Source organism: Sapajus apella, unplaced genomic scaffold (assembly GCF_009761245.1).
Source record: "Sapajus apella isolate SASKATOON/1434 unplaced genomic scaffold, GSC_monkey_1.0 scaffold135, whole genome shotgun sequence".
In the NCBI taxonomy this organism is placed as follows: domain Eukaryota; kingdom Metazoa; phylum Chordata; class Mammalia; order Primates; family Cebidae; genus Sapajus; species Sapajus apella.
Window position 1 is genome coordinate 50,470 of NW_022437075.1, and position 23,828 is coordinate 74,297.

Below are 23,828 nucleotides of genomic sequence, written 5' to 3' on the forward strand. Positions count from 1 at the left end.
CCTTTCCGCGCTGTCCTCTCCACCCCCGCCCCTCAGGTGCGACCCCGACCCCACCCCACGTCCCAGAGCGGGCGGGGCTGTGAGGGCGGCTCAGGTGCGTCTGTTCTGCGGCAGCAGCCGGCGTGGGCGCAGGTGAAGGCCGCCCTGGTGGGCAATTACTGTGGCTTCAGGGTGCATCTCAACCATGGGTGGGTGTTCCTGAGCCCTGCGGCTGACCCACAGATGGGGAACAGTACCTTCTTGTTCCCAAGCCTGGTGCTATGTGTTTGTCACTGCAGAAAGGCCACAGGACATGAGATGTGAGAACCATGGGCGAGAAGAGGTAGTGTCTGACCCCCAGAAATAAAAGATCACTAGGCAGAGTTCATCTGAGATAAGGCCCAAGCCCAGAATCATGCAGAACAGCTGCAGAAGTCTGTCCCTCCAGGCCTGTGCCCTGGGCCACTCACCCATGCTCTGTAGCCCTCTCCTGGAACAAATGCAAGCTTCCCACCAACTCCCTTGTTGCCACTGACATAGGGCCTCCTAACGATGCAGCCGCCTGAGCCTCCTGTCTCAGTGTAGTTCCTGGAGGTGGGCAAGAGCACTGAGGATACCCCGGGACACCCACAGGCTATGCTCCCAGTTGTGCTCATTCTCCAGAAGGAATCAAGGCCAGCAGCAAAGTGACACAGAACCTGGGCCGGCTGCTCATGGCTCAGAACTCCCTCACCAGCCCTCTGGTCTCTGTACTCTTCACGGCTTCTCTGAGCTTTGGCTCTGACCTTTTGGAGGCCAGGCCTTTCCCTGCCTCCCAAGGCAGCCCAGAGGTGCTCGTGGCCCCATCCTCTGCATCCTGGGGGACGCTGTGGAGTGGGAGGTTCCCCACAGGCCTGCAGCAGGCAGGCAACATCAGCCTCAGCCATATCCCCAAGAGCCACATGGCTAGCTAGTGCCACAGTGCTGTGGCGGAGCTTGGGCACCACACCAGGCTCAGGGGCACCAGCAGGCACACACTCAGACCAGAGATTCCTCCAGGCATTGTGCCTGGTAGCAGGCTGCAGTTCTGCCCAGGCCTCAGCAATACTGTCCACGGCAGTCATGACAGTATAGCTGCCCCAGAACTCCCATGCAGAGGGCCAGTCCTCATCAGCAGTCTCCTGGACCAGCTGGCTGGTGTGCGGCGCAGGTTGTGGGCCTTGAAGGCAGTGTTGATGCCCTGGTTCATGGGCTGAATTAGGGCTGAGGTGTTCTTGGGCAAGAACTCAACGTACACATGGGCTGAAAGGCCACGCAGATGGGCAGGATGGTAGGGCGCACCATCCAGAAGCAGCAGGGCATGATGTGGGAGGCCACAGTGAGCACAGTAGGTCTCCATGGCAGGGCAGAAGCATCCTGGAAGACGCTGGGAGTCAACCAGTCATTGCGATTGGAGCACCAAGGCACAGGGAGGCTGGCCTTGGGGCAGCCCTTGAGGGCCTGAGGAATCTCTGAGGTGTACACTAGCAGAGGCTTTAGCTTGAAGTTGCTGGCTACATTGCCACCAAGCAGTAGGGTCAGATGGGCCTTAGAGGCCTTGGACCCAGGCACAGTCACCCCTTCCAATGCCAGCAGCAAGCGCTTGGGCATCCATTTCCTGAACATTCCCGTCTCATCCACATTGAAGACTAGGTGTGGTGAGTAGCAGACCTCCTCCAGGATGATACGTAACACCAAGGGATACTGGGCAGCAGCCTGGGTGTCAGCAATGGCTGGCTCATCCATCAGCAGCCATTACTGGCCCCAAAGCTCTCAGCCTGGGCACCATCGCCCTGCTCTTGCTGTAGCTGTACAAACAGCCAGCACGCCTCGTCCTGGATGAGCATGTGCTGACAGGTAAGTTTTGTTGCTTTTGCTCCCCAATCCACAGGCTCAACAGGCGTTCCATGTGGCCCATCACCACACCCCAGCAGCAGGTCAGCTGCACGGCACTTAACTGGAGCGGCTGCAGGAATTAGCCCGGATCTTGTCCTTGTTGACACGGATTGAGGCAACAGTGGAGGGGACCAGCCCTAGGGCCCTGTCAATCCACGTCAATTTCTCACTCTCTTCAAACCTCCACAGCACCTCCAACTTCACGTGCAGGGCAATGGAGTTCTGATCTCACTTGGCATGGTGATGGAGGCCAGTCTCACCAAAGGGTGTCTTTCCTGACACTTGCGGGTAGGGGTCTGTCTTCATTCCTCCCCTCAAACCATGTACCTTGATGAGCTCTCTTCCTCCTGCTCAGCCCTAGCAGATACCACTGTGCCTACAATGGCAGCCTCTTGCCCTCTCTTGCCATGCTGCCTCTGCCTGTAAGGAGGAGACAGACACATGAGCATTAATCTATGAGCACATGCTGGCCTTCCCACTCCCTGACACAGAGCACCCAAACCTGCTGACCACTGTCCCAGCAGCATGCCCAGCCCCTTCTTTGTCTTCTGGAAAGTGAGGAACAATGCCCACTCACTTCTGGGAAGTGAGGAACAATGCACACTCACTTCCCAGCCTTCCGTGTAGCTAGAGGGCAGTGTCACTTGGTTTTGGCCTATCAAAACAAGAGAGAGGTCTGCTGAGGGACTTCTCTCTCTTCTACCAGCAACGGGGGGATATAGGAATTGCTCTGGTCAACAACTGCCTGAGGCTGGCACACAGGTGGTAAAGAATTTACCAAGACAGGAATGAGTTCAGAAAGGTAGATTTATTAGAGAAAAAGGGGATATATGTTGCAAGGGAGCGGCGGGCAACACAGAAGAGGAAGACCTTTCTGCCAAAAGGCAAGGGCTGGAGGGAGGTTTTACAGGGCGTGCTGCTTGGGTGAATACTGGCAAACAGGATTCCTGGTGCAGCTGGGCCGTGAGCTGAGTGCTGGTAATAGGATGCTTGGTCACTAGTGAGCCATTTGTGGTTGACACCATTTCTCTGAACATTCTCTGCCCTTTACTTCTGTTACTGTTCCTGCCAACTTTCTCTTCTTTTTCTTTTTCTTTTTTTTTTGAGATGGAGTTTCACTCTTGTTGCCCAGGCTGGAATGCAATGGCATGATCTCAGCTCACCACAACCTCAGCCTCCCGAGTAGCTGGGGATTATAGGCATGCACTATCATGCCCGGCTAATTTTGTATTTTTAGTAGAGATGGGGTTTCTCCATGTTGGTCAGGCTGGTCTCAAACTCCCGACCTCAGGTGATCCGCCCACCTCAGCCTCCCAAAGTGCTGGGATTACAGGCATGAGCCACTGCGTCCGGCCTATTTTCCAATTTTCTTGTAACTCCTTAGGGCTCCACATTTCCCTCTGACAAAACAACTATGACAAATCTAAAAAAGTGAGATATGTGGTGCATTTTTTTTTTTTTTTTTTGAGACAGTCTCACTCTGTTGCCAGGCTGGAGTGCAGTGGTACGATCTCAGCTCACTGCAACCTCTGCCTCCAGGGTTCAAGCAATTTTCCTGCCTCAGCTTCCCAAGTAGCTGGGAATACGGGCATGTGCCTCCACACCGAGCTAATTTTTGTATTGTTAGTAGAGACATGGTTCCACCATGTTGACCAGGATGGTCTCGATCTCTTGACCTTGTGATCCTCCCACCTCGGCCTCTCAAAGTGCTGGGATGACAGGCGTGAGCCACCACACCCAGCCAATGCATATTTGATGAAAGCTAGTTTCATAGGTCTGAGAGGGTCTAGGGCTGGTTATGTGGTTTGTCTGAAGAAAAGACGTATCAGCAAGGGGCCCAAGTATAAACAGTATTATCGGATGCGATGTTGAAGACTGTACAGTGATCACCTTCTGGCTGCCAAGTTGTGCCTAAAACCCATGGGTCAGAGACACTGGGCTGTCCTTAAAAGGGGAGCCCCATGAAGAAGCCTTTACGGTTGCTCAAGAAGGTTGTGTTATGAGGCCTGTGCATGCATAAGGACTGGCTAAGCATGCTAGGTTGGAAGTAACATTGCAGATATTGAAAAATCAGAGTTTCGCTGGGGGTGGTGGCTCACGTCTGTAATCCTAGGACTTTGGAGGCTGAAGCAGGCAGATCACCTGAGGTCAGGAATTCAAGACCAGCCTGGCCAACATGGTGAAACCACACCTCTACTGAAAATACAAAAATTAGCTAGATGTGGTGGAGGGCACCTGTAATCCCAGCTACTCGGGAGGCTGAGGCAGGAGAATTGCTTGAACCCAGGAAGCAGAGGTTGCAATGGGCTGAAATCATGCCACTGTACTCCAGCCTTGGGGACAGAGCAAGACTCCATCTCAAAAAAAAATTTTTTTTTAAAAGAACACTACTTTGGAGTTTATCATTATGTCCCTTCCAAGTAAGGGGATAGGGCAGCTTGTTAGGACCAGGAAAGAGTACGTGAAAACATTTTTCCCCAGGGTGCATACTAAGGGGGATGTGGCCAGGCATGGTGGCTCACACTTATAATCCCAGCACTTTGGGAGGGCAAGGCAGGCAGAACACTTGAAGTTCGACAGCAGCTTGTAGATTTTGATTCTAAGTGACCATCAAGACCAGGCTTGCGGGGGTTGTGACTAACAAATGTAATAGGAGATTTGAGGTCACAGAGGCAGTCTGTGAGTCTGAGGTCAGGAGTTTGAGACCAGCCTGGCCAACATGGCGAAACCCATTTCTACTAAAAATACAGAAATTAGCTGGGTGACTGCAGTCTCAGCTACTCGCAAGGCTGAGGCAGGAGAATCACTTGAACCCAGGAGGCAGAGGTTGCAGTGAGCCGAGATTGCACCACTGCACTCCAGCCTGGGCAAAAGAGCAGGACTCTACCTCAAAAAAAAAAAAAGTTGAGGGAGGTGAAGCATCCCTGCTGTGGCCTGGCCTGGCCTGGCATATATGCTGGCGAGGAGGATTGAGGACCAAAAGGTAGGACCTAAAAAACTACTTAGGGCTAGATAAGTAGCTCCTGTGTAAATTAAAAACTCAATCTTATTCCCTGCCAGAGTTAGGGTTACTGGATGGCCTGGATGCCTTCTGGACCCCACCAGTCATCTCTTTCTGCCTTCTGAGTTCCCTAAGTTTCTCAGAGTCAAAGAACAGAGTTAGGGGCATTTGTGGTTGCCATTCTCCCAAACTGGCTCACACACTGGGGTTGCTGGTTGTGTGATGACCCTCCGCACAAAGGAAAGAGGGGCAGTCCTGTTTCCAGTGTCCTGCTTGTTTCCAGTGAGGACAGGGTCACTAAGGACCAGAATGTGGTTGGGGAAGCTGTGGGCATTTCCAGCTCATTTGCCCGGCTGATTGTAGCGATAGCACATAGTGGGCTCCTTAGTGGCTGTTAGGCTCCACCCTGACGGCTGACCTGGGGCCCTTGGGATGGGCAGAGAATTTGCAATGGCAGCAGCCGTGTAGTGAACCTGCCACTTATCTCTTTCTTGATCTTTTCTATCTCATTCACACTGCAATTTTTCCTCTTTATTAAAGACTTTGAAGGCCGTGTCCAGCAAAGTGGGGAATGGAATTTGTGGTTCTTGGTCTAGTGTTTGGAGTTTGTGTCTAATATCTAGAGAAGCCCGGCTAATAAAATGAACAGTCAAAATACCGAGGACTTCTCGGCTCTCAGGGTCCATATTAGTATATTTTCTCACAGCTTCAGCCAACCTGGAGTAAAATAGAGCTGGGTTTTCATTTGGCCCCTGTATTACCTCTCTTAGTTTGGCATAGGTGACTGGTTTTATGACAGCCTTCTTCGTGCCTTCAATTAAACAAGTAATATATGATTACAGCATTCCCTGCTAGTGTTTCCCTCTCTGTAGCCCCATCTAGGATCAGCATTAGGAACTCCCGTTCTCCCCAGGCCAGACCCCTAAGGGTTCCAGGCATGAACCTCATCTGCCCATCACTGAGCTACAGACCAAAGGCAGGACTTTTCCTCATGAGTACAACAGGTGGTAAAGATCATATAAATGTCCTGCCAAGTGATATTAAATAAAATGGTAAGTCCTTTCAGTTTTCTTATGAAATGGGAAGGTCTTGGCTACAGGAGACAAAAGCTTAGCTTCTATCTGAGAGAGGTCAGACATTGGGAAAGGAAAATGGACTCTGGTAGTTCCTAGATGCACATTTGCCATTTCTCAGAGCAGCAGGACCTTGTCTGGACCTAACGTGGGATCATAAGTGGCCCCCAACCTGAAGGGGACAAGAGTCCCTGAAAAGGAGGTGGAACTGGAAAATGATATCCAAGGTTGAGATGACAAGGAGGTGAGGAACAAGGAACAGATGGAGTAGGTACGGTTGAACATGAAGGTGATATGTGCAGGGTGGCCTCAACCAGTCCAGCTGCTTGGGGAAAACAGAAAGGGTAAAGAAAGGGTTATTGTCAGAAGAGTCAGTGGGGCTAGAGAATTTAGCCAAGCACATTGGATAGGTTTGGCAGAGACTGGGATCCAGAGAGACAGTCATAAATTCCTGGACTTAAAGAACTTCAGGGCCAGGCAAGGTAGCTCATGCCTGTAATCCCAGCACTCTGGGAGGCCGAGGTGGGTGGATCACGTGGTCAGGAGTTCAAGACCAGCCTGGCCAACATGGTGAAACCCCATCTCTACTAAAAATACAAAAATTAGCTGGCTGTAGTGTCATGCGCCTCTAATCCCAGCTACTCAGGAAGCTAAGGTAGGAGCTAAGGTAGGAAAATCACCTGAACCCAGGAGGCAGAGGTTGTAGTGAGCTGAGATTGTGCCCCTGCACTCCAATCTGGGTGATAGAGTGTCTTAAAAAAAAAAAAAAAAGAACTTCAGACCATTTATAGGAGTTGTGACAGAAAAGGCCAAGCTGTAACATAGTATCGGGGACAAGGGTCTCATTCAGAGACCAGAATTTCTGACCCAGAAGTTTGTAAAGCAGGCAAGCCACATTGCTTAGGAAAATTAAGCATTTCTTTTTGAGACTTCGGAGATCAAATTTGTTCCAATGTTTTATTTTTATTTTATTTTATAGACAGAGTCTCACCACTGTCACCCAGGCTGGAGTGCAGTGGCATGATCTTGGCTCACTGCAACCTCCGCCTCCTGGGTGCAAGCGATTCTCCTACCTCAGCCTCCAAAATAGCTGGGACTACAGGTGCGTGCCACCACACCTGGCCAATTCTTTTTGTTTGTTAGTTTGTTTTAGTAAAGACAGGGTTTCACCGTGTTAGCCAGGATGGTCTCAATCTGCTGACCTTGTGATCCACCCACCTTGGCCTCCCAAAGTGCTGGGATTACAGGCGTGGGTCACCGTGCCCGGACCTCCAATGTTTTCAAATGCAACCCAGAGGCAAGTATGAGGGACTAGACAGGGTCTGTCCAATTGTGTGACTGGGAAACCAAGCCGCTTGGGACTAGTTGAACCAGTTTCCACTTGGGGCATCCTACCAAGGAAGAGTGCTCCACTCACATCTGCTGAAGGACTCTGAGGTGCACTTTTCTAAAGGGGCGTCCTGCCTATTAGAAAAAGCCTCCCAGAGCTAGGGTGCCTTACCCAGGGATGACCACTGGGGTGAGCAGTCCCAGGTCAGTCCAGGCACGTATTACACTGAGTGCTTGGCCCAAGGTCTGAGGGGAAGAGGTTGAGGGAAGATTCGCTGTTCTGGTGCTGTTTGGGATCACCTGGATTAAAACATCTGGAGCAGGATGGCTGGCTCTTCAGTGGAGAATTTAGAGTGAGAAGGTCTAAGTCACTCAAAACTTATGTGGTTTCACCCTAGATGAGCTGCCATTGCTAACTGCACCACATGTAGAGTTCTGGAACTCTTGACCAGAGAAGGATAGCGGAGAGTCCTTCTCCCTTCCAGGCAAGGCAGCCAGCTCTGTTGACCCCCTGGCCTTCAGGCAACACCAGGGAGCGGCAGCCTGGCCAGACATCATCAATCACCAGAGGGGCACCGGAAGCTGGCTGCTGGAAGGCTGCAAAAGGAAAGTAAACTTAGGTCCCTCACCAGAGCAAGCAGTGGTGGTTAGATACCTCTGAATGGACACCTTTCAGTTTCACCAGAGTGTAGTCCTGGCCAGAGACCTTCAGTTATCTCCACACACTTTCAGACTGTCCACCGAGGGTCTTGAGTAGGAACGGAGAGGGGAAAGAGTCCCCCATAGAGACAGTCCCCATGTGGGCCACCAAAACATCATGATCAGTGACTGCCTGAGGCTGGCACGCAGGTGGTAAGAGAATTTACCAAGACAGTAATGAGTTTAGAAAGGCAGCTTTACTAGAGAAAAGGGAGAGATAACATTGCAAGGCAGCAGCAGGCAATACAGAGAGGGAAGGCTGTCTGCCAAGAGGCAGTTGCCTGAGGGAAGTTTTATAAGGCCCTGCTGCTTGGGCTCAATGCTTGCAGACATGATGCCTGGGTGCAGGTGAGCCATTTGCAGCTGACCCCATTTCTCTGAACATTTGCTCCCATGCATCCGTTTCTGTTCCTGCCAGCTAAACCCATGTTTCCATTTTCTTTTTACTCCTTAGGGCTCCACAGTAATCTCTTAAAACCACAGAGGGAGCCAAGAGAATCAAAAGATCCTGACCTACCTCCCAGGCAAGATGAGGTGAACTAACCGTCTCCACACTTCTCACTTGGAGATAGCAAATGTCATTGTGGGAAGCTGAATAAGGTCACCTAAACATGTCCGTATCCTAATCCCAGGAAACTATGAGTAAATTACCCTACATGGCAAAAGGAACTTTGTAAATTAATCTCGAGATACGGAAATTATCCTGAGTTATTCCAGCGGCCCCTAATTATAATCACAGAGGTACTTAGGAAAGGAGGCAGAGGGGCAGGGCCAGGTGACTCACCTGTAATCCCAGCACTTTGGGAGGCTGAGGCAGGTGGATCACGAGGTCAAGAGATCAAGACCATCCTGGCCAACATGGTGAAACCCTGTCTCTACTAAAAGTACAAAAATTAGCTGGGCATGGTGGCGAATGCCTGTAGTCCCAGCTACTCAGGAGACTGAGGCAGGAGAATCGCTTGAACCCAGGAAGCGGAGGTTGCAGTGAGCCGAAATTGCACCACTGCATTCCAGCCTGGGGGACAGAATGAGATTCTGCCACCAAACCTACATGGCTAGTAGAGACTGAATGAACACTGAAATAAAAACACAAAGTCAGATACAAAACTGCTTAGTCAGCCGTGAGCTACAAGGTGATACACTGGACAGAAAGCACTTGCAACCTATCAGCCTGCACAAGGTAGCATCTAACTGAACAGCATCTGGACTCCTAAGTTTTCCTAACACTTTCATAAGTTTTTCTAACGGTTCTGCCTCTGACTCTCCCTGTCTCTCTTCACACTGTCATCTTTCTCGAAGTCTTTGAAATCTGTCAATCCATCCCACCGTATCTCTGATTTCTGTCCCTTTTCTTTCTTGCCTCTGTCCCTCTCCCTTCCTGTCTGCCTCGAGTCTGGATATCTGCACTTCTTGTCTCTGAACCCATTCTGCGTTTCCCTCTTTGTGTCTCTTTCATCTACAACCCTTTCTGATCTGCCTCTCTCTTGCTAACTGTTCTGACACCTGTTTCCCCAGAACCCTCTGATCCACTCAGCCCTCTTATAACTTGGGCCCGTATGTCTACATTTGTTCACTCATTTTCACTGTCTCTGCTCGTGTCGAGTCTCTGGCCCTCCCAGTCTGTGGGTCTAGATCTGTCTCTCTCTCTCCCTCTCTCTCTCTCTCTCCCTCTCTCTGTCTCTCTCTCTCCCTTCCTCCCTCTCCTCTCTGTCCTTCGTTTCTCCTTGCCCTTGGCTCTCTGGTCTGTTTCTGTCTTTCTTCGCTGTTTCTATCGATCGGCATCTCTGCCCCAGTATCCCTCCCCACCTCCTCATCCCACATGCCCCATTGCTTTTCCAACATGCCCCCTTGCATGCCCGCCGCATCTCTGGGTTGCCCAGGAGATGTCGGGTCCCTGGGTTGCCATGGAGACGTTCAGAACCCGCCCTTCACCCAAGATCACACAGGAACGTCACCGCGCCACGCGCGCATCTACACACGAAGGACCCTGCCGACTACATCTCCTGTAAAGTATGGGTCCAAGCCTTTCTCCATTTTGTGGTCTAGGAAGTAGCAGAGGAGGAGGAGGCCCCTTCCTGCAGGGCGTTGCCATGGAGACGTGGGGCGACAGAGTTCTAATGAGGGCCGTGATTGGTGCAGAACCCTGCTAATCTCAGGAAGGACCGTAGAGAATTGAGGAAAACGTGGTGGGGGACATGCGCGATCTGGAAGGCTGTACTGCCGTCTGTGTCCCCGAGAAGCTTGCACACGTCAACGGATTCAAGGAGGGGAGCACGGGAAGAAGCGGCCAGGAGTGTGACCTGATCATTGCGACCACCGCTACCCCCAGGGAACGGGAGGAGAGGGTGTAGAAACGGAGGCGAGGGTGGGGGAAGGGCAAGGAGGCGCTTGAGCTGGTGCGCGGAGCATCCTGGGAGACGTAGTCCAGCGGGGAGGGGGAAGTCGAAGACTGCGCGTGCTCAGGAGCGCGGAGCGGCCAGCTGAGCGCAGAGGTGAGGGCGGGGTCCTCTCCACCGGGAGGGCTAGGGTGGGGACCGGGGCTGTGGCTGCAGACTCAGGGATTTCGGCTGCCCCGCGAGACCGGGAGCGGGGGAAGGAATCCGGGCACTCCCTGCGGGGGAGCCCAGGGCCTGAGCGCGAGGCTTATCAATCACTCCTCGTTGCCACGACGACAGGTTTTGGGAGCCCCGCCCCCGGTTGCCTAGGCGTCTCCAGGAAGTACCTTGGCACCCTGGAGCGGAAGTTGCCGCCTGGACTTCTGGGAAGTGTATTTCGGGACCATCCCTAGATACCTGCCGTTTTGGCTAAGACCCAAGTTTCTGCCAGGGTTTCTGGTTCACTTGGCACATTGAAGAGTAGAAGCTTAGCCCCCAGGATCAGGCGGCCCTCGAAATCGATGCTACCCACGGGGGGAATGATTCTGCGGCGCCACCCCATTCATAAACGCAGATACCTTCACAAAGCCCCAGCTGCAGAAGGAGCAGCTTGAGCAGGAAGGTCAGCCCCACTTGCAAATGGGGAAACAAGTTCACAAAGGCACAGTGACCTGAAAATGGGCGGAATCAGAATCTCGGGACTTCCTTGCAGGCTCCTGTTCCAGTGGTCTTGGCGCCTTTGTGGCCTCCCACCCCCACCCCTTGCGAAGCTCCTCCATCCCCTTCCAACCCCACCTAAGTCAGGAAGCTAAGGAGATGGGCATTGCGTGGTGTGATAAATTGGGCTCAGAAGATGGGACTGAGTGGATAGAGGGTGTACCTGGGGGCTGAGCCACACGACTGCATAGGTTGAGATGGGGGATTAAGTGGAGCGAGGCTTCCCTCTGGGAGGGGAATGATGGTGGGCCCAAGTGAGGAGCCAAATCTAAGTAGATGAGCGAGTAGACCGTGAGGTAAGGGCTGGTGATGGGTGGGGGGAGAGGGCAGCAGTGATGCTGATGCCCAGGCTATAGGTGTATAGGTGTCATCCAGCTGGTAAAAGACAGCTTCAGGGCAGGAATGAGGTTGCACATATAGAAGAAAGGAAGTATATAGGGGAGAGAAGTGTCTTCTAGACCTGTGGGCCAGGATGGGAACAAACCTATGAGTCCCAGCACTTTCAGAGGTCAAGGCAAGAGGATCACCTGCTTAAGCCTAGGAGTTCAAGAACAGCCTGGGCAACATAGTAAGATCCCATCCCTACAAAAAAATTAAGAAATTAGCTGGACATCGTGGCACATCGCTGTTGTCTCAGCTATTTGGGAGGCTTAAGTGGGAGAATCTCTGGAACCTGGGAGGTCAAAGCCACAGTGACAATGATCTTGCCACTGCACTTCAGCCTGGGCAAAAGAGTGAGACCCTGTCTCAAAAAAAAAAAAAAAAAAAAGGCCTGTATTTGGAGCAGGAAGACTATCAGAGACTTTGCACAGGCCTAAGTGGAGAGAAGACCAGGAATACAGGAGGCAAAGGGAGGGCTTTCAGCCACACAAGTCTGTGGGCTGTGACTGGCCTTTCTTTGCCTCAGTTTCCTCATCTGCCTTCCACATAGGGTAAGTCTGAGGATCAAATAGTACAGCACAGACTAGGTAGTGAAACTCACTGTCTACCCTTCTTGCAACAGCCTCATACTATTTCTTCACCAGGGGCAGACACTGGCCTCAGATACCTGACCTGGTACCCTCTATGAGGCCTGCGGTGCTGGGCTCCCCAGACCGAGCACCCCCAGAAGATGAGGGGCCTGTCATGGTGAAGCTGGAGGACTCTGAGGAGGAGGGTGAGGCTGCCCCATGGGACCCAGGCCCTGAAGCTGCACGCCTGCGCTTCCGGTGCTTCCGCTATGAGGAGGCCACAGGGCCCCAAGAGGCCCTGGCCCAGCTCCGAGAGCTGTGTCGCCAGTGGCTGCAGCCAGAGGTACGCTCCAAGGAGCAGATGCTGGAATTGTTGGTGCTGGAGCAGTTCTTGGGTGCACTGCCCCCTGAGATCCAGGCCCGTGTGCAGGGGCAGCAGCCAGGCAGCCCCGAGGAGGCTGCTGCCCTGGTAGATGGGCTGTGCCGGGAGCCGGGCGGACCTCGAAGATGGGTGAGTGACCATAAGTGGGGTTCAGGACTGGAGCATGGTCCAACTCTGCCTCACCCTGGGTGCCACCATGCTTGGCCAGACACACATCCTCCCTTGTGGTACAGAAGTGGCCACCTGCAACAGAGCCCTGTGCAAGTTTGCCCAGGGCGGAAGGATTCCAGGGCCAGCCTCCCAAGCCCATTCCTTCATCACCTGTAGTCACATGGACACAAGAGCTGCAGGCTAGGGGAAGATGGGGAAGGTACTGGAAGGCCTTGGGTGTCAGAAGCAGGAGAAGGACTGCAGGTGGTCCCTTCGTTCCTTGCTCGGGGCCCAGGGAAGTTAGGTCCTTGGAGGACCTAGTCAGTAGGTATTTACAAGGCAGGCCTCTGGGATCCTACAGTGGGATGGGCACCCACATACCCCAGGTTAAGGCCAGCCCCACTCTCTGGTTGGACCTCTGATGGTGGGGGCACCTCCCCAGGTCACAGTCCAGGTGCAGGGCCTGGAGGTCCTATCAGAGAAGATGGAGCCCTCCAGTTTCCAGCCCCTACCTCAAACACAGCCGCAAACTCCAGAGTCTGAGCCTGAAACACCTCCTGGGACTATGAAGGAATCACCACTGGGCCTGCAGTTGAAAGAGGAGCCAGAGGTTACAGAGGACTCAGGTGAGGGCATGCAATACGGGCAGTGCCTAAGGTCTGGTTGAGTGGGCGGAGAGCCTGGCCTGAGCAATCAGTCAGAAGTTCGCTGGGCCAGGTTTGTTACAAATGGAATGGTTTCCATGTGCCAGCAGCCCCCACATTCTACCCAGTCAGGTCTCACCTCCAACCTAGCCAGTGCTGTCACTACCCCTCGCACTCCAAGCCTGACTGCCACAACCCTGTAACCACGACCCCCCGGGAATGGAGCAGGCTGTTGGGGTTTCCCAGTACAGACAGCATGTGGTTTTCAGTCCCCAAGGAGATCCATTAGGCAATATCTGCTTGTCACTGGAGAATAGACAGCAGGCCAAGGTACAGGTAGAAGCTGCTTAGCGAGAACCTTGCAGTGTTAGGGGTATGGCCCCCATTCAGCTCCCAGGCAGGGCACCTGAACTAGCTGCTCTCACCCTGCTTTTCCCATGCGGACCTTTGTACAATACCTCTGACCCCTGCTGTCCATCTCGTCCCACAGTTCACAGGGCTACAGGGGCATAGACCTAAGCCCATCTCATCCCACTGCAGCTCAGCCTCTGGTCTTCCAGGGTATTCTGCTTCACCCAGCCCCTAAGCTGGGCCCTCAGCTGCCCTGCACTGCCTTCCCCAACCCAAGCCCACAACCAGGAATCCCGCCTACCTGAATGCCAAAACCTGGCATACCACTAAGGGCAGTGGGTGGAAGCTCACTCAGGCTCCCTGAAACTCGCTTAGGCTTTCGTCTCTAGATTTCCTGGAGTCTGGGCCGCTAGCTGCCACCCAGGAGTCTGTACCCACCCTCCTGCCTGAGGAGGCCCAGGTAAGTCCTGGCCAGGTCCATATTCTCCTCCTTTCTCTTGGAGTCACTGGGTGGGGTCAGGTAGGTCCCTCCCTGAGCCCAGCCAGGCACAGATGAGCAGTGACCACTGTGATTTCAGGGATGTGGGACGGTGCTGGACCAGGTCTTTCCCCACACCAAGACTGTGCCTGAGGGTCCCTCATGGAGGGAGCACCCCAGGGCCCTGTGGCATGAGGAAGCTGGGGGCATCTTCTCCCCAGGTAAGTGAGACGGGGTGTGGTAAGCCCTCCGCATGGACAGCACTATCTCCGCCGACCCCGCTCCTGGCCCTACTCAGGCAGCCCTCTTCCTCCAGCATCCCCAAGTTGCCCCATTCCTTAGAGCATCCCCCATAAGCTTTAACCTACTCTAGCATCTTCTGCCCTTAAAAAAAGCCACCCACCACTGATCCCATAGCCCGCCTACTTTCTACTCCCACCTCAGTAAAACCTTTTACAAGTGAGGCCTGTAATTCCCCATACCCACATTCTCTCCCAGTCCTGGCATCCTAGATGGTCTCCTGGGCTTGCATCCTGCTGGTCAGACATCAGGACAGATGTTGGGTTGGGACCTGACAAGGACAGCAGGTTAGTGGACAGAGCAAGTGGACAGGAGGGACCCTGACACAGGATAGGGATCCTGCCCAATCATCCAGGCATTACAGGCCAGAGGCCCGCTGTCACCTACCTCTCAGCCACCACCTTTGTCTGGCGTCATCCTGGCTCCCCCTACACCCCATCTTCTCTTCTGTTCCTTCCTGTTCTTCAGACCCAGGATCTCCTCTTTCTCAGTTCACACTCTTGTTTTGGTGGAGCTTTCTGGATGTTCTGGTGTGGGAGATAAAATTCTGAGATGTCCATATCTGAAAGACACTGTCTAAGCCTCAACATTAGATTGAAGTTTGGCTGGAAGAATTCTTTTTACTTATTCAGTCACAGACCTTTTTTATCATTATTGTTGGTGAGCCTTTTCAGTTTAAAATTCACATCTCTCAGTTCTGGGTAACTGCCTTGAAATGTTTATTTCCTTCCCTTCTATTGTTCTATTCCCTGTTTCTGGGATGCCTGTTACTTGCCTAATGGCCTCTGGGATGGGTCCTTTAATGTTCTTTTCACTCCAAGTTTCCATCCCTTTGTCTTTCTACTCTATTTTCCAGGAAATTTTCTCACTTGTATGTTTCAGCCCTTCTGTTACAATTTTCATTTCTGGTAGTTTTTTGTTTTTTTTTTCCTTAGGGTCTCACTGTTTTACACAGGCTAGAGCACAGTGGTGCCATCATAGCTCACTGTAACCTCAAACTCCTGGGCTCAAGTGATCCTCCCACCTCAGCCTCCCAAGTAACTGGGACTACAAGGCATTTTTTTATTTTTTGGTAGAAGCAGGTGCTCACTATGTTGCCAGGGCTGGTCTTGAATTCCTGCCTCAAGTGATCTTCCCATCTTCTCTCCTCCCACAGTGCTAGGATTACAGGCATGAGGTACTGCGTCTAGCCTCTTCTAGCATATTTTTGATTTCCAAGAGTGTTTTCATTCTCTGAATGCTCATTTTTTTAGTTGCCACCTGTTGTTCTTTCATTTGTAATGTCTTTTCCTTATTTCTCTGAGAACAGCAGTAACTTTTTAAAAAAAGTTTTCTTAAAAAAACAGCGTGGTCTCTCTTCTCTTCTAGCTGTTGGCTTATATGCAAGAGAGGGGGACCACAGATCCGGCTGGCAGCTCTGGGCAGGTAGATGAGGGGTTTATTGGCTGTGACAACAAACCAGGGCTGGAAGGGACATGGGGGAAGCCCACTCCCCAAGGAGGCCCTTTTGTTAGGGGATGTGAGCAAGCAGCTTGAGTATGAGTGGATACTGCAGACAGATCCATAGGGCAATGTGGCTGGCCAGTTTGGGGGCAGTCTCCACTGTGAGCATGTTTAGGTCCATCCTCTGAATCCTACAAGAAGGTACCTTTAGCCTCCTGCCAGCATCCTTGGGAGACAGGTTGACATCTCAGCATCCGGTGGGACTATTTACATAATTCCCCTGACTTACTCAGTAGTTTCCCACCCTTAACATAGCCTTCTGCAAGGATGGAAGAAATCCAGGAGTCAGAGTCACAGCAGTACATACTGTTTGCTCAGAATTCTGTGCAGAGCCTACAGCAGCAGCTCTGCCCAGCATCAGCTTCTGAAACAGCCTCTCCATCCTGGTTGGTGCCCTGCCCATTCACCTGCATGGGCAGAGGTACCGGGTACCTCCAACTCCTGATTTTTTAGAACCTTCTTAGCCAGGTGCAGTGGCTCGTGCCTGTAACCTCAGCACTTTGGGAGGCCTTGGCGGTTGGACTGCTTGAGTCCAAGAGTTCGAGACCATCCTGGGCAACATGGCAAAACTGTGTCTCAATGAAAAAATAATACAAAAAATTAGCATGGTGGCACATACCTGTAGTCCCAGCTACTTGCAAGGCTGAGGTGGGAGAATCACCCAAGCCACGGAAGTCAAGGCTGCAGTGAGCTGAGATCGTGCCACTGCACTCCAGCCTGGGCAACAGGAATGAGACCCAGTCTCAAAAAAAAAAAAAAAAAAAAAAAAAAAAAACTTGGTATAAATCTGTGCCTTTTCTTTGCAGCCAGAGGGTTTTATCTATCTATTTATTTATGATATGGAGTCTTGCTTTATTTAAAGAGACAGGGTTTTGCTCTGTCACCCAGGCTGGTCTTGAACTCCTGACCTCACGTGATCCTCCTGCTTCAGTTTTCCAAGTAGCTGCAATTACAGGCTCAAGCCACCATACCTGGCTCAGAGAGGTCTTTTTATGTCTTCATCAGGACAATATTCTGAATAGCTAATACACTCATGTGTTAGGAAATTCAAAAGGCACAAGACCGTATACAGTGAAATGCCTCTTCCCTGCCTGTACCACACAATCCTACTCTCTAACAGCCAACATTCCTTCTTTCTTATGTGTCTTTCTAAAAAGACTCTATACATAGAGAAGTAAACACATTTACAGACTCATGTTTATCACCTCCCCACCCCCCTTTTTTTTTTGAGATGGAGTTTCACTCTTGTTGTCCATGCTGGAATGCATGCAATGGCATGATCTTGGCTCACCACAACCTCCGCTTCCTGGGTTCAAGCGATTCTCCTGCCTCAGCCTACCAAGTAGCTGGGATTACAGCCATGCGCCACCATGCCCAGCTAATTTTGTATTTTTAGTAGAGACAGGGTTTCTCCATGTTGGTCAGGCTGGTCTCGAACTCCTGACCTCAGGTTATCCGCCCACCTTGGCCTCCCAAAGTGCTGGGATTACAGGCGTGAGCCACCATGCCCAGCTCATTTCTCTAAAAAACACACATGGGCTGGGTGTGGTGGTTCATGCCTGTAATCCCAACACTTTGGGAGGCCGAGGAGGGTGGATTATCTGAGGTTAGGAGTTTTAGACTAGCTTGGCCAACATGGTGAAACCCCATCTCTGCTAAAAATATAAACAATTAGCCAGGCGTGGTGGTGTGCGCCTGTAATCCCAACTACTTGGGAGGCTGAGGCAGCAGAATAGCTTGAACCTGGGAGGCGGAGGTTGCAGCGAACCACTTCATCATGGGTGACAGAGCAAGACTCCATCTAAAAAAAAAAAAGGATGTTTAATCTCCACCTTGTTCCAAATGTGGCATCTTTTTGTGCATCTTCCAACTTCAATACACAGCAGCAAGTACTCTACCTCTTTGGACTGTTACATAGAACCCCGCTGTGGCTCACTGTAGACACACCATTGAAAACCTTGTATATAGGTCATTTAGCACAAGGAGGAATACAACTATTGGAGAAATACCTAAAAGTGGAATTACTTGGTTAAAGTGTGGGACATTTGCTGTTTTGATGGATTCTGCCACACTGTCTTCCCATTTATATTCACCAGCAATACATAGGAACACTTGAGTCTCCGCAGTGAGGGTATGGAAATGGCAGATGATTTAAGCCCAAAAGTGCATTTTTTCTTACTAGGAGGAGATGCAGTACATTTTATGGGATATAAGCATTAGTTACATTTCCTGTCCTGTTCACATCCTTTGCATGTACCTATTAGGTTATTGGTCTTTCTTGATTTATTGTAGCTCTTTACTTAGGAGGTTAATTAGCCCTTTGCCTTTGGAGAGTTTTTTAGTTTGCCATTTGCCCTTTTTTGTTTTTTTATTATTGTGTTTTTTTTGTTTTTTTTTTTTTTTTCCCTGAAATGGAGTTTCGCTCGTTACCCAGGCTGGAGTGCAATAGCACTATCTCGGCTCACCGCAACCTCCACCTCCTGGGTTCAGGCAATTCTCCTGCCTCAGCCTCCTGAGCAGCTGAGATTACAGGCACGTGCCACCATGCCCAGCTGATTTTTTGTATTTTTAGTAGAGACAGGGTTTCACCATGTTGACCAGGATGGTCTCGATCTCTTGACCTCGTGATCCCCCCGCCTCGGCCTCCCAAAGTGCTGGGATTACAGGTGTGAGCCACCACGCCCGGCTATTATTTTTATTTATATTATTTATTTATTTATTTATTTTGCCATTTGTCTTTTGACTCTGATGTGGTTTTTGCTGATTTCTTTTGATGTATTCTAATTTATCTGACTTTTCTTTGGCGGCCTGTGGATTTTCTTTCACCCACTAAAAGCCCTCACTGCTCTTTCAGTCTTCTTGATTGAACCTCCTCCAGGCTTCCCACCTTCTCCAGGCCCTGATTCTCAGTTGCAGTTGCTAATCCCTCCTCCTTCACCCAGCCTCTGATGCTGGAGTCCTCACAGTATGGCTGGGACCCACTTCTCTCCTCTGTAGACACCCATCCTGTGTTGATCACTTGCAGGCCCAGGGTTCTGTGTGCCATGTGTATGCCCCAGAGCCCTTGCTCACGTTTCCCCACAGCATGCGTGAAGTTTGTGTTCCTCAGATGGCCCACAGACATCGCAAGGAAGGCACATCCAAACCCCAGACCACCATCTGGGAGCCTGCACTCCCTTTCTGTTGGCTCCACCTCCAGCCTCCCTGAGACCCACCCACTTCCTTGCATTTGCAGAGATCATCACTTTCCGCCTAGACAGTGCCCCCATGCTTGCCCTGCAGCCCTTCCAGTAACGATTTTTTGCTACTTAAATTAGACCTGGAAAGCTTTTTCACACAGCCCAGTCTTCCTCCTCCTGCTGGGTTCTGTCTCTTTGTCACCTCCTCAGAGAAGTCTAATCCCTACCCCTGTCTTTGTCACTTCCATCTACCTCATTGATCAGTTTTAGGTCCCTGTAGTTCTGTGTCCCCAGGGCTGAAATGGGTCTGGGCGCGGTGGGCATTCTGTCATGAATGAGTGGTCCCTTTGTGCATGCAGGGTTTGCGCTGCAGCTGGACAGCGTCTCCTCAGGTCCAGGTAGTGTAAGCCCCCACCTCCACGTCCCCTGGGACCTCGGCATGGCTGGCCTTTCTGGCCAGATCCAATCACCCTCCTGCGAAGGTGGCTTTGCACATGCGCTTGTGCTTCCCAGCGATCTGAGAGGTGAGCAGGACCCCACGGACGAGGATCCCTGCCGGGGTGTGGGCCCAGCTCTGGTCACCACCCGCTGGCGCACCCCCAGGGGCCGGAGCCGGGGCCGCCCCAGCACTGGGGGCGGGGCGGTTAGGGGCGGCCGTTGCGATGTGTGTGGCAAGGTGTTTAGCCAACGCAGCAACCTGCTGAGGCACCAGAAGATCCACACGGGTGAGCGACCATTCGTGTGCAGTGAGTGCGGCCGCAGCTTCAGCCGCAGCTCGCACCTGCTGCGCCACCAGCTTACGCACACGGAGGAGCGGCCGTTCGTGTGTGGCGACTGTGGCCAGGGCTTCGTGCGCAGTGCGCGCCTGGAAGAGCATCGGCGCGTGCACACGGGCGAACAGCCTTTCCGTTGCACTGAGTGCGGCCAGAGCTTCCGGCAGCGCTCCAACCTGCTGCAGCACCAGCGCATCCACGGCGACCCCCCGGGCCCTGGCGCTACGCCCCCGGCCCCTGCTGGTGTGCTCGAGCCTCCCGGCCCCTTTCCGTGCAGCGAGTGCCGCGAGAGCTTTGCGAGGCGCGCCGTGCTGCTGGAGCACCAGGCCGTGCACACGGGCGACAAGTCGTTTGGCTGCGTTGAGTGCGGCGAGCGCTTTGGCCGCCGCTCAGTACTGCTGCAGCACCGGCGCGTGCACAGCGGCGAGCGGCCGTTCGCCTGTACAGAATGCGGCCAGAGCTTCCGGCAGCGCTCTAACCTCACGCAGCACCGGCGCATCCACACCGGGGAGAGGCCCTTCGCCTGCGCCGAGTGCGGCAAGGCCTTCCGCCAGCGGCCCACACTCACGCAGCACCTGCGCGTACACACGGGCGAGAAACCCTTTGCCTGCCCCGAGTGTGGCCAGCGCTTCAGCCAGCGCCTCAAGCTCACGCGTCATCAAAGGACACACACCGGCGAGAAGCCCTACCACTGCGGCGAGTGTGGCCTGGGCTTCACGCAGGTCTCGCGGCTCACGGAGCACCAGCGCATCCACACGGGTGAACGGCCCTTCGTCTGCCCTGAGTGCGGCCAGAGCTTTCGGCAGCACGCCAACCTCAACCAACATCGGCGCATCCACACAGGCGAACGGCCCTACGCGTGCCCTGAGTGTGGCAAGGCCTTCCGCCAGCGGCCCACACTCACACAGCATCTGCGCACCCACCGACGAGAGAAGCCCTTTGCCTGCCAGGAATGTGGCCGCCGCTTCCACCAGAGCACCAAGCTTATCCAGCACCAGCGCATCCACAGCACCGAGTAGCTCCAGCCGGGATGCACTGTGCCTGAGTGGTGGGAACACCTACTTCACCTGGTGGTTGCGAGGCTGGCGATTACATAAGTATAAGCAGGTCCACCCAGTTTATATTTATAAGGGCTTGGCCCCTGTAGGTGTTCAATAAACCATAGATGGAAACTGGGTATTCACCCACTCAGTGCCTCCCCAACTGTGCAGTCCTTCATTGCCCACCCCCAACCACACTGCCCACCCTCCAACCCCCACAGTGCTGGACTGATGTGCTCCCTCTGCAACCACGTGGTTCCTGTGAGGGTTCCCCTCCACAACACCCCCCTTCACCCCCACAGAGGTGGCTCCTAGCATCACCAACCCCCATGTGGGATGGCCCCTGTACCAAGCTTCTGGTTTACACTGAGGCAATTGACCAGCAGCAGGTGGGGCAGAACTGCCCTGGGCAGTCCAGCCTCAGCTCTCCCTGGGCAATGAACCTCGGTTTCCCAAACACAGAGAGGAAGAAATGTTCTCTGTGAGCATCCACCAAGAGTCCATATGTGTGTAGCATGGTGGCATGCGTGATCCATCAGGGTCCAGTCAAGAGAACACAGCAGATGTTTTTAACAGAGCTGCTAACTAGGTGTTAGGGGATTGATGGGAGACTGAAAAGGTTGTTAGTCTGTCTTAGAAGCGGGAAGGTTCCTGAAGGAAGCAGCTAGACCCTTAGGACTAGAGGAACAAAGGGAAGCACTGCAACTTATAAGCTCCAACGAGTTTCCAGTGGAGCTGGAACTCAGGCCCCTGAGAAGAAGGGGACACTGCTGAGCTGGTCCTAGCGTGTCTTAGCTGGCAGGGACACCCTGTGGGCCTAGGACCCAGAGTTGTAAGGGAGTACTGCTCAGCTGGTCTGGAGGTCTCTGGTCTCAAAAGGGTGCCCCATAGGCCTAAGAGACTCATGAAGAGGGGGCACTGGTGTGGGTGTCTCTATGGGGCCCAGTGAGCCTGGTTCTGGGAGGTACATAAAAACTACTGCTCCTGAGAGGACCTGCTGTTGCCAGGTGGAAGAGGTGCTGCTACCCTGTTCTCTTCTCCCTTCCCAACCCGTTCCAGTTTGCCCCTAACAGAGCTGCAGGTGAAGAGGGATGTTTGTAAGATCTCTGCCCTGCACAGTGATGCCTAGGTGGGCAGGTCTGGAGCCCAGCCCTTGTCATCCCATGGAATTTTCCCTTGATACTAAGACAGGGGCCCCGAAGAGTTGGGAGAACACTCAGCCCTCAGGGAGGTTACCAGCCTCCCAAGACCACCAGTCCTCCTTGCTCCAAATCAGCGTTGCTGATTCCCACGACACTACCTCTCCCACCCCAGCTCAGCAGTCCAGTTACCCTCACCCTGGCAGCACTCTACTCCTTGCAGTGGTCATGAACATCGGTGGGAGCAGCCCCTGAAGAGCTGTACCCACAGGGACATTCAGCATCACACCCTTACAACTACAGGAACAAAGGGAAGCAGTAGGATCACAGCACTTCTTACAGCTGGGGGCCCAGGATCCCACTTTGATCTGCCAACCCCCAGGTTTGTGGGTGGTACTGTGCCTAAACTGTGATGCTTCCAACCTGCATGCTCCCCTCCCCATCTTGTCATGGCTAGTCCCTGGGCATGGACCAAGCAAACCCCCAGGAGAGGACCCAGACAGGCCAGATTCTCCCTAGCCAACCAAGATCATGTGATCCAGCAGGAGCAAACTGACACCTGGTAATCCAGATTCTGCCTTAGGATGTCTTTGTAAAACTCCTTTACACCTAGGAAACTACTTCCTAGGTTTAAAAACTGGAAGATTTTACCTGGAAATTCAGATTTTTTAGGACTTCCCTGTTCGTGTGTTTACAACCAGCAGGTGATGAGGGTGTGGGACGCTGCAGATGGAACCCCAGCCAGTCTGAGAAGCCAAGGCTGCAGGCTGTGGGCCACTTTCCCTGCCCTGTGGTAATCATTCCCATCACTAGAGTTGAAGGCTTCTCCCGCCCTGGCCCCATGCACATTAGAAGGTTTCAGTCAGCAGTGGATTCAGCAGCTTAGGTGAAAGTGGACAGATGCTGAAAGCGCAGGTTCAGCATACTGCAGGCTTCAGAACAGCGTCTCCAGGACCCAGTGCCATTGCCTATTTTGGCCTAGCCATCTTCCCCTTTCGTCCCATCGGCCAGGTCCTTCACACAGCACCCCCCCCACACACACAGCCCTCCAGTGCGTGACTTGGGTGCAGGTAACACAAGGTGAAAAGCAGTTTGAAAGAAGGGAGTCTATGTGCAGCAGGGTCCAGCTTCAGCCTTAAACCCCAGTCAAGGTCTCACTCTGGCTAGGTACCAGGCTAGCCTTGGCCCTGGACATTTCAAGGAACTGAGACTCGAGGCTTGTTGTCCAAGCTTCTTCCAGGGGTGCAGCCGGACAGACTTTCTCCTGCTGCTTCAAGTCACCCTAACCCACAAGACTTGTCTGCTTTCACCCTTGGGCGAGGATCTGCAGAATCAGAGGGGCGGCGCCTGGGCCCCTCTGCAGGCAAGTGCCACCACACCAAGCGCTCCCAGGCACGATGGTTTCCGTGGTGACGGCCGGAAGTCGCTAACCCGCAAGGTTCGGTTTCCTCCCGCCCTCCCAGACACACTGAGCTGTGATTGGACGGGAAGTTGACTCCCCGCCTTTATCCCCTTTTTCACATACCGGGTGAAGCGGGGAGGCCGCAGTGCGTCTCCACTGGAATTGGGGGCGCACTCCCAGAACGGCCCGGCTCCGCCCCCACACCGCGTTCCCCAAGTGTCCGCCCCGACAGGTTTTCCTCTACACCGCCTTAACCCTCCAGAGTGCTTACCACCACCTGGCACAATACATGTGTTGTTAGTTTACCTCAATCAGAATCTCCAGGAACAGGGATCTTTGGGTTTGCGATGGGACAATGAAGGTGCTCGACCTCGCACCCTCTGGGTAACGCCTCTAGTCTCACTCAGGGTCTCGCTGCGATCACCCTGCCTTTGTCTGTGACCTATGGGG

At 52.9% G+C, this 23,828-nt stretch overlaps 1 protein-coding gene and 1 long non-coding RNA gene across 5 annotated transcripts; one reads left to right on the plus strand and one right to left on the minus strand.

Annotated features, from left to right (window-relative positions):
* Positions 1–548: 548 nt before the first annotated feature.
* On the minus strand, positions 549–23,772 carry LOC116540017. Of its 3 annotated transcripts, none has more exons than XR_004264262.1 (4): positions 23,685–23,772; positions 17,871–18,023; positions 7,597–7,893; positions 549–2,313 (listed from the first exon to the last, which is right to left on the minus strand). It is a non-coding gene; the product is annotated as an uncharacterized LOC116540017 (long non-coding RNA). The 3 variants fall into 3 exon arrangements; XR_004264261.1 differs by lacking the exons at positions 549–2,313; positions 7,597–7,893 and adding exons at positions 12,961–13,155; positions 14,730–14,904; XR_004264263.1 differs by lacking the exons at positions 549–2,313; positions 7,597–7,893 and adding exons at positions 14,282–14,613; positions 14,730–14,904.
* MZF1 (myeloid zinc finger 1) lies at positions 9,942–20,984 on the plus strand. 2 transcript variants are annotated; one of them, XM_032263308.1, is made up of 6 exons: positions 9,942–10,487; positions 12,113–12,548; positions 13,012–13,195; positions 13,954–14,024; positions 14,143–14,263; positions 19,384–20,984. In XM_032263308.1, the coding sequence occupies exons 2-6, from the start codon at positions 12,153–12,155 to the stop codon at positions 20,814–20,816; spliced, it is 2,205 nt and encodes a 734-aa protein (XP_032119199.1). In that variant the 5' UTR covers positions 9,942–10,487; positions 12,113–12,152; the 3' UTR covers positions 20,817–20,984. The 2 variants fall into 2 exon arrangements, with proteins under 2 accessions (XP_032119199.1, XP_032119200.1); XM_032263309.1 differs by lacking the exon at positions 9,942–10,487 and having other exon boundaries at positions 11,809–12,548.
* Positions 23,773–23,828: the final 56 nt, after the last annotated feature.